Source organism: Cannabis sativa, chromosome 3 (assembly GCF_029168945.1).
Source record: "Cannabis sativa cultivar Pink pepper isolate KNU-18-1 chromosome 3, ASM2916894v1, whole genome shotgun sequence".
Lineage (NCBI taxonomy): Eukaryota > Viridiplantae > Streptophyta > Magnoliopsida > Rosales > Cannabaceae > Cannabis > Cannabis sativa.
Window position 1 is genome coordinate 47,110,137 of NC_083603.1, and position 10,420 is coordinate 47,120,556.

The 10,420-nt window shown below is 30.8% G+C and overlaps 1 protein-coding gene across 1 annotated transcript; it reads left to right on the forward strand.

The window, feature by feature from the left end:
* The first annotated feature begins 3,373 nt into the window (after nt 1-3,373).
* On the forward strand, nt 3,374-10,171 carry LOC115708735 (homeobox protein knotted-1-like 6). Its single transcript, XM_030636738.2, has 5 exons — nt 3,374-3,877; nt 4,161-4,274; nt 4,386-4,536; nt 8,883-9,151; nt 9,825-10,171. Exons 1-5 carry the CDS (start codon nt 3,557-3,559, stop codon nt 9,990-9,992), a joined length of 1,023 nt encoding a protein of 340 aa, XP_030492598.2. The 5' UTR covers nt 3,374-3,556; the 3' UTR covers nt 9,993-10,171.
* Nucleotides 10,172-10,420: the final 249 nt, after the last annotated feature.

Genomic DNA, 10,420 nt, shown 5'->3' on the forward strand with positions numbered 1-10,420 from the left:
TCTTAAAAAATATACCTATCAAACAAAAATAAATTATATTTTAAATATTAAAAAAATTAAAATGAAAAATTATGTGAAATTTTATTAGAAAATAATATATATTTGATTTAAAAAAATTATAAAAAATAAAATAAGAATTAAAATTAACACAAAATAATAGGAGAAAAAAATTAAAACTATTAAGAGTGATTTTTTAAAAATTACTTTAAACTTAATTTTTTTATATATTGGGTTGTACTTACTATTTTGTGGTTTATTTAATATTAAGAAATATTTAAATTGATATAATAAATAAAATGATCCCCAAAAAGTAAGAAATAATAAAAGGTTTAAATGATAATTAAAAGGGAAATCACTCCATATACCATTTATTTTTCATTTTTATGGTTTAGATTGCTTTGGTGGTTGTTGCGTGAGTTGCAATGTGAATTTGGATTGTGATTTAGGTTGCTCCGTGAGTTCCTCCGTAGCAAAAAAAAAATGGTTTTAAATGTAAAAATTAAAAAAAAAAAACTAAATTAAAAATGACTTTTTTTTTAGAGAGATTTGAAAAACAACTAATTGATAGTTATATAATGACATTTTTTTGCAGCAAACAATTAGTTATTCACTAAAATTTTTGTATATTTACTAATAAAAAAATATGTTGCATTAAATAAAGTAAAGTAAAAAAAAATAAAAATCCCAATAAAAAAGTAAAAAAAAAAAATAACTATTATACAGTGTTTATGTCAAGGATAAAATTGTGAAACCATCATAAAAATTAGTATTTAAAGTGAGAATATTTGCACACCATCAAATGATAAATACATTCTAATATTTTTTTTTTCAAAAGAACTAAGCTTAAAATAATTTTTAAAAATCACTCTTAATATTTTTTTTTTCTCATAATATCTTGTGTTAATTTGAATACTCGTTTTAATTTTATTTTTATAATTTTTTTTTTTAAAAATCAAGTATATCTTTTTTATTTTTTTAATAAAATTTCACATTTTTTTGTTTTAATAATATTTGAAATATAATTTAGTTTTGTTTGATAGGTATATTTTTTAAGAATATGAATTGGAGAAAAATTTAATATAATTAGAGATATTTTTTTTATGTAAAATAAAAATTATTAAAATAAAGTGTATTTAAAGTGAAGATTTGTGAATATTAAAATAACAAATAATTATGTGCTCCCACTATGATCATAATCATGTGTTGATTAAGAAATATTCAAACTGATATAATAAAGTGACGAAATACTCGAGCATCTAGAGTAATCATCTATGAAAGTGATTGTTTACCCAAAAAGTTGGCTTGATGGCGTGGACATTGTTTTTGACACGTGACACGAAGGAAACAACGTTAGGGCCTGCATCCCAAGATAGAGCAGTGTTACCTACACACTGGGGGGACCCAAGTAAGCATCAAGATCAAGCGAAGTCATTTCTGAGTGCTATCCTTCAACAAACAGGTTGCCATGACCCTAAAATGAAGAACATGAAGCTAAGGATGTCTAGTGGACATCCCAGGGCTCAACCTGGGTCCAACTTTAGTGTTGGCGCCCAAGTTAACATTGTGCGCACGGTCTCACATCAGTGTTGGTTCCTATCATCTTCTTATGGGCAATCTGCTAGCCATTATCCTAAAATATATGAGAGACATGCCTCAACCAAGTTTCAAACTTTGGAGGTAAGTCTACGAGAAACGACACCCGAGCACTATAAAGCCCTAATGGGCATTTAGGTTGACATTCAGTCAATCTGGGCACACCGTGGCTAGGGTTTAAGTTTTTAGGGACATCTTTGGACCCTGATTCCTTAAATCCATCAAGGAACAATTCCAAGACCTAATATTTCATCAATGTCATCCTGAAAAGAGCCCATTTCCAACTATAGGCTCCCCGTTGACATTTTAACCTGTGCACCGCTTTTATTTTACTGAGTGACGCTTTTGCAAATCTAAAGAAATTGAAATTCATGGAGTAGTTTTCATCAAAAAGAAGTTTAAACATAATTGAGACAAATTTTGGAGTTGTTGCCCCCCAATTGGGTGCCCAGGTTGATGTATTCAACTTGGGGCACTCCGAGACATCTTTCCGAAGAAGTCTTATGAGAATTTCCCTTATTTTTGTCCACGAGGTAGATACAAGTGCTTTTGGGAAGCAAACAAAGCCATCTAAGCACCAGATGAAAAGCTGGGCGCCCAAGTTGACATAACCACCCCCGTTAGTGGTTTCATCGATCGGATTATGATTCCTTCTCAAGCATTATTCTTGTTTAACTCCAAAAATAAGACATGATAAGTGGAGTCGCGAGAAAATATCATCTGAGTAGTGATTTAGTGCCCATGCATCACCAGGTGCAAACATGCAAGCACTCTGGGCGTTTAGGTTAATTGACATTTGGCTTATGGCTCAGTGTTCCGTCTATCAGACGACAGTTCATCTCTGAGCATTGGTCTTATTTTCTCCAAAATAAGATTTAGATGCTTCCGTAAGTCAATATCTTATGTACATGTGTCACAACTACCATTTTTTTTCCACTTTAGCGTTGTGGCATTGAATTTCTATGCAATGATGCTAACTCAATCTTTTAAAATTTTTTTATTTTTAAAGACCCAAACTTCGCTAAAATTTTACAAAACTTTCAAGGACTCTACTTTTAGCACATTCTAGTTTTTGTATTTATCTTGGCCCAACATTGTCTCTAGGTCGTCTAAGAAGCAAAGAACAATGTCTAAGTTCAGTACAGAAGTTGAATATCGTAGCCTTCACATTTTATAACCTTGGAACCGAAACCAACCCCTTCAACTCGATTCAAGCTTTACTATTTGAGAGATTGGTGTCAGCTTCCCAAATCACAAACAATGTGGTGTAACCTGTTCTTATGGCTGCTAATCCTATATTGCATTCTCCAACCAAACATATAGTATTTGACCTCTATTTTCTTCGAAATGGGGTGGTTAACAAACAGCTTTTAAACACCCACCTGTCTTTTTAGAAACAACTCACAAACTTAATCTGGTCTCTATAGCCACACTAAATTTAAGGGGCCAGGGGGGCGTTATGTGTGGTCAGTGTGTTATGAGTGTAGAGCTGTATTAAGTTTTATTTTTGGGGGAGCAAAGTGGAGTGGGGGTTTTCAGTTTTTATGGGAACAGCATCGTTGACAAAACATGGGCTTTCCTTTTTGACCAAAAATCGAGCGTGCACTCCACGCGCCCCAAGATGCGCCTACGATTTCAACCTAATTTTTAGATCTTTTCTCTTCCTTCTCTATCTCTCAGATAGATTAGGCTCCAGTTTCTTCTTGTTTGTACGCTAAAATTTACTCTTCCCAAGACAAAAACAAACCCACACACACAAAAAAAAAAAAAAATTCATTTCATTTTCCAATTAATTAATTAATTAATTATCATACACTTTTTATTTCTTAAAAAAAAAACCATCACACACAAACACACACACTCTCTCTTCCTTTTAGCTTCATCACTCTTCCAAACTCAGCTCTTCACTCGTTCCATCATATGTATTAAGCAAGAAGAGAGAGTGAATATAATATATATTACCATGATGGATAATGATCTGTACAACCTCGGCGGGTACTCAGAGCAATCGTCAATGGCGCCGCCTCATGGGATGGTTTCTCCGGTGGCCGATGATTATAACTTGTTGAACAGTACTACTACTACTACTACTGGTTTCGACGATCACGATAGGGTTCATCACACTTTCGGATCCGACTCTATCTTTCCAGCTCCACCGTCGGCGGATTCCGACGCCGCTTCAATGGCCCCGACGTCCGACGATTTTTCGTCTGAAATCAGAGCTAAAATTGCCTCTCATCCTCTCTACCCCAAGCTTCTAGAAGCTTACATCGATTGCCGAAAGGTCTACTAAATAAATAAATAAATTTTTATAAAAGTATTGAAAATGTTAGAAAATAACAGTAACTAATTTTTAAGATGATTATCCGCTTATTGCGGAGGAAAAAAAACTGAAATGCGATTAAAACGTACATTTCTGTACTTTTTCTATTTTCTCTCATATTTTCCCAGTAGCCAACCACATGTTTTTGGATTCTTAATTTTAAATGCAATAACGGTAGAGTTTTTTTTTTTTTGAATTGTGTGTAATTATTATTTAATTACCTAATTTGGTGGATGATGATCAGGTGGGAGCGCCACCAGAATTGGCAAGTTCGTTAGATGAAATTCGGCGAGAAAGTGAAGTAGTAACGACCGTTTCGACTTTTGTCGTTTCGGATCCCGAGCTCGATGAGTTCATGGTCATTATTAATTATCGTAATTTCAATTTATATTGAATGATAATGAAATGAAACCCTAGATGATACATAGATAATAATATAAAATTAAAAATTTGAATATGATAATTTCAGGAAAGTTACTGTGATATACTGGTGAAATACAAATCGGATCTATCAAGGCCGTTTGATGAAGCAACTAGCTTTTTGAACGAGATGCAAGCCCAGCTCAACTCTCTCAGTTGCAGTACTAGTACTACTACTACTTCAACCAGCTATGTTTCAGGTCTAGTATTAATCTCATTAATATATATATATTTATATTTTTATGGTTGTGGTTATAATTGTGTGTGATAGATGTGGGTTTGTTATTATAAAATCTTTTAAGAAAAATATTGAGGAGAGATAGAAAGAGTCAGATCACATGAAGAACAGTGTTGTTATAGTTCCCAGGCTTTGGTTTCTGATGATGGAAGGAATATTAAATGAATATTGACACTTATTCTCGCTAAGAAACAAAAGGTCGTTTCAGTGATTATTAGTAATAAGTTGAGTTTTGTATCTATTTATTAAATATATTCATTTATCATACTAAATATCGCTAAACCCTAGGTTATATATTATATAGATTGATTTTGTATATATATATGTTTTCTTATATAAGAATAATAAAGGGTATTGGTATTAAGTATTATTTTGGCTGAGTATTAGTAATAGTAAGTAGAGAGTTTCATATTAAATTGTACCGAAGGATATTCTGATACTCTTTAGTATTTTTCCATAATAAAGAATAGGGGTTAATTTAAGACATTGGAATTTTCTATTTTAATTTAGTGCTTCTTATATGTAAAATGTGAGCTTCTCACATTAGATACAGTTTGTGGGATTATATTGCATATAAGATAAACGTGAGAGTCCTCTTCAAATATGTTTCTGTTTTTGGGGATGATTTGACATCTTGGAGTTTAGCTTCGAAATTATGGTGTGATTAAATATTTACACTATTGAATGGGGAGGGATTTGTAAAGTAAATTATTTGCAATGTAAGGTTATAATGTTAGCATATAAGTTATTCGCAATTAAGTCTTGCTTATTTTATTTTCATAAAAATTATAGAGAATTACTAAAACGTCATAATGTTAAGAACTTTAGTGTCCTTTAAGAATGCTATGTATATAGTTTCAAAAGTAGGAATGTAAATTAACCACAAGTTGTTTAAATCATTTACTTCATTAATCATCTATCATGGTCTGCACAAAATAGATTCCCACCAACTAGAATCTTTGAGAGAACATGATAAAAAATATATTTATTTTAAAATAGATGTTCATATTGTCAGATGGAAGTACGGTATATGTTAGATTTTCAAAATATCATGTTGGCTCGTGCTAGCTAGGTAGGTAATATATAATAGTTTTGATCTGATCAATCTCATGTTCCTAACTACTACTTTTTGAGGTTATGTTATTTGTATATATCAATACTTATATATTTATTTTGTATATATCAACACTTATATAGTATGGTAATAACACCATTTTTAGTATAGAGGGCTATGCTTTTTCATCATGCGATGTGTCTACCTAGTTGTGTGACTTTGGAAATTGATTATTTATATGTATGGATTTGGTTTGGTATGGAACCAAGTGCCTTAAAAGGTGAAAAGCAAGTAATGAGTAGTATTAATGAATTAATATTTAGGCTAACTACATATAAAATATATAGTTTGATCATGAACTACATTGCTTTTTTTGATGTCAAATATTATATCATATATGTACATATGTGTGTGCTTTGAGGGGTCTTTGAATTACTTATGCACGTGGGCTCTTTGTTATTGATTGAGATTATAGACAACAGAATCATGACAGAGAAATGGTTATGGTTTTTTGAGCTAGCCTTAATATATATAAATGGTCTTATGGTGCAGGCTGTTTTTCTGCATTATTAAATAAAACTTATAATAAAATTTGAACATTGAAGGCTTTTTAGTTTTCTCGTTGTTTTTTCTTTTCATTCTCTTTTTGTATCGTGTTCCTATGTCAAGTTTCTTGGTAACGTACCTAAACATATTAGTATACACTCACATATTTTACTTGATTGTGATGAATAAAGCTACAATTATCATTGTTAACAAGTTGTTCATTTCGAAAAATTCCCTTTGTTAAAATATTAAAGTTGATTAATTTTTTAGTTAATTTTTAGATTTGTTTTTTGTTGTTACTAGTGTTTATAGAGTATCATCATACATTTACTAAAATATGTTGAGCTTTCATATGTATTTATTAGAAGAGTTCCTTAAGAAGATAACTCAAATTTTCCAGAATTATTTATCACTACTTAGTAAGAATGTAATCTATCTAGAATAATGTATTAGCTAGTTAATTATTTAATTATATGTTCTAGAATATATAGTCCTATATATAGAGATGTAATACCAATTGTTAAAAGGTAACATATCTTCGATTAGAACAATACTCTTCTTATTTCCAACACATATTCCCACTAAAGATTTTTTTTTTTTCAAACTTAGTTATTGGGGATTATATAGCATATTAACGTGTTAATCGCTAACTGATATTGCATTCACATATTTATTGCTTTATGTACTTGGACAAATATATATAATTTTATCATGAAGTAAATAAGGTAGAGTTTGGTTAAGAGAAATACAAAATATAAATAAGAATGATAATTAAAATAGTAATAGAAAATAGAATAAAATTTAAAATAAATAAAAAATAATTGATAGTATTTGATTAGTCTTTGTTTCTATTTAATAATTATTCCACTAAAATTGTAAAAAGTACGTTTTATTAAAATAATATTTCATTCTTATATTATTTGGTTAATTGCAACCAAACAGTATTTCTAGCTATCGGTTTGTTGTCATTAATTGTCCACAGAAATTTTTAGAAAAAAAATCCCCAATCATATCTCAAACTAATGTAATTAGGGTTTTGATAATTTGTGCAAAAAGTGGTACTGTTTTTTAATATTATTCACTTTCTAGACATTGATTTAATTTGGTATCTAGGTTACTAGATCTTGGTAGTTTCGTTACTGCCATTTTCTTTTAGTTTAAATCCAAAGTAAACCCTTTAGGTTTGAACAATTCCTACTTGGTCAATTTTTTTCTTTTTATCCAAACCTTAATTAATTAAAAATATTTTCATTATTTATGAATAATTTTTTTTTTTGACCAAATAGACTCCCGCAGTTGCCGCTGCAGGCAGCTTTTAGAATTGAATTAAGACAGTGGTAGTAGTGCTCACGGGGTCTGATTTGCTTTCTGTGAATTATGCTCACCTTGGTAATGTACATATATTACATTTATTAATCAATTTATACCATTTAAACGAATTGAAACTACTACCAGTAAAAGCAATAGTTTCCATGACTTTTTTTGTGTCGTTACTAATTATATATAATAATAATTTGAATTAATAAAACACAGACAGTACTACTGGTTAGTACTGTTTCTTCCTCATCCTCTAACCAAATAAAGAATTAATAAAATTCAAACGAGGCAAAAAGGGTAGTGAAATAACCAGTGGGCTAATAATAAAGCTGTCGTTTTCGTGTCATGGGGTTTTCTTTACTTTGTTGCGTTTATCGTTTCAATAGCCGTACGACATTACATTACCACTCACTGAGTGGATTCAACACAACGTAAAACCCCCTCTTTTAATTAATTATAATTGTTTGTGAATAGTGTGTGTGGGTGGGGCCTGGCTGGCAGTACAAGATTTGATGTGGTATAAGCCAGGCTGGGGTTGTGGTTGTGGTTGTGATGATCCATCACATCGTCGTTGGTGTATGCCTGCGTGCATGGTCTTGTCGATCGTGGATATATATCAGCTTTCCTTGGATTCGTGTACCAAACAGGAAAAAACCTCTTAATGGCATGCACTTCACTTCACTCTGTCTTTCGCTCAACATGTCTATTTTTATCTTCTATCTTTTCTTTCTTTTAGTACTGATATGTGCACCCTGCATATCAAACATTTTTACACACTGCATCTTCTTTTTGAACCCTTTTCTAAAATTCTAATATTTTTGTGCATGCATGCTTATCCAACTCTATAGGAGATAAATAGAGAAATGATAACATGCTCTCTTAAGGTGTCAAATACCACAAAAAGTGACAAAGAAATTACTATCTACTCACAACGCACCATATTAGTAAGGTGTTGAGGACATTTAAGTGTCTAGCCATGCTGATAGAATTACCCAATAATTATTACACTGAGATGTGATCTTCTAGAAGCTTTTTATTTAATTTAGATTGGCTGATTAATTTAGAAAACAATACTATGATAATGTTTCAGTGCTATTCATATTATTAGTACTACTCTTGTTATTGGCTCTTTCATGAGTTAGCATATTTTATCAGTGGTTCATAAGTTGCATATCTAGTAAAATTAAAATATGTGAAAATTGAAATAGTACCAAAATGACTAATTTTTGATAATATGATAACTATGCAGAGTTGTAGAGCACTTCATTAATACTCCTTAGCAGTACTTCACTTTCTCTTTAGTATACTTTATTTGGACTGGACTTTCCTTTTATATATAAAAAAATAGAAAATTATTATTGAAATTACTTTGATGTGTAATTATATTTCAGATGCAGAAGGTGGTGGTGGTTCGTCAGAGGAGGAGGAGGAGCATGAGGTTAGTGGTGGTGGTGGTGGTGGAGGAGAAATGGAGGGTCTACGGATGATCACACAAGAAGATCGTGAGCTAAAGGAGAAGCTCTTGCGAAAATACAGTGGTTATATAAGCACTCTCAAGCTCGAGTTTTCTAAGAAAAAGAAGAAAGGGAAACTACCCAAGCAAGCTCGCCAAACCCTCCTTGACTGGTGGACACTGCACTATAGATGGCCTTACCCAACGGTAACTCATTATCAATATAATTTTGCAATTATTATTATTGGGCCATTTTTTGTTTTTGGTACATAGACAATTACAAACTATTGTACATTATAGTTACAGTACATGATTTTGTTTATATTTTTAGAAATTCTGAATATTTTAGTGTGCCGAATATAAGTATTCAAATAGTTAGTTTGCATGTTCTCTTTCAAAAAAAGAAAATTATTGCACACATATAAAATAGTTAGAATACAGAAAATGTTGTTACAACAAGAGCAAAAGTGATGCCCCAAAATTTTGTGTTATCTACACTTAATAATTATAATTTTGATCTTTTATATGGTTGTATTTTTACATTGTAGTTATAGCTTGCATTTTATAAATTTAGAAAAATATATAAATAATTTACAATACTAATAATAAAATTTATACTTTTTTTGTTGCATGCATATATATTTGTTTGAACAGTTATATGTGCGTGCAATTATAAATTTGAACTCTAATTTTGGTATTATAACTACAATACAAGTTATAGTCATGGAAAAAAAAATGATATTATAATCATTTTACATGTGGAATACACAGAAGGTACACAGTGATTCTTTTCTTTTTCTGGGGAATCACTTGATTAACAACAGATATATAATATTTGATATTGAGTTTCTTGATAATAATTATTTGAATATGTGTACAGGAAACGGATAAGATTCAATTGGCTGAATTGACGGGGTTGGATCAGAAGCAAATAAACAACTGGTTCATCAATCAGAGGAAGCGCCATTGGAAGCCTCCGGAGAATATGCAAGTAGCTATGATGGAGGCACATTCTATGTATGCCTCATCCATATGCCATAATCAATAATTAATTGTTTCATTTTTTTATATTTAATTACATCTACTGTATATCCTCAAATTCTAAACCTTCAATTTTATTTTTCCTAGTTATTATGTCCAAACTCTTATCTATTAATTCATATATATGTGTAAATTTATCTGGCGTGAGTTGATATTTTGTATCAGTTAATTGTATATTTGTTGTTCTATCGATTGTTTGTACTGTAGAATAGAACTTCAAATTTACAGTAACATGGTTGCAGAAAACTTCAATTCAGGGTTGTTTTGTTTGTGGTACGGATTAGGCTGCATTGTTCGGTCTTTATTTTTTTGGCAAGCAAAGAATATTATTGCACCAACAAAACTTTTACAACCACCATTAATGAACTTTGTACTCCCAACAGGCCTGTTACAAATATCACAGATATCATGTATATATTTCTTTCCACTATACAA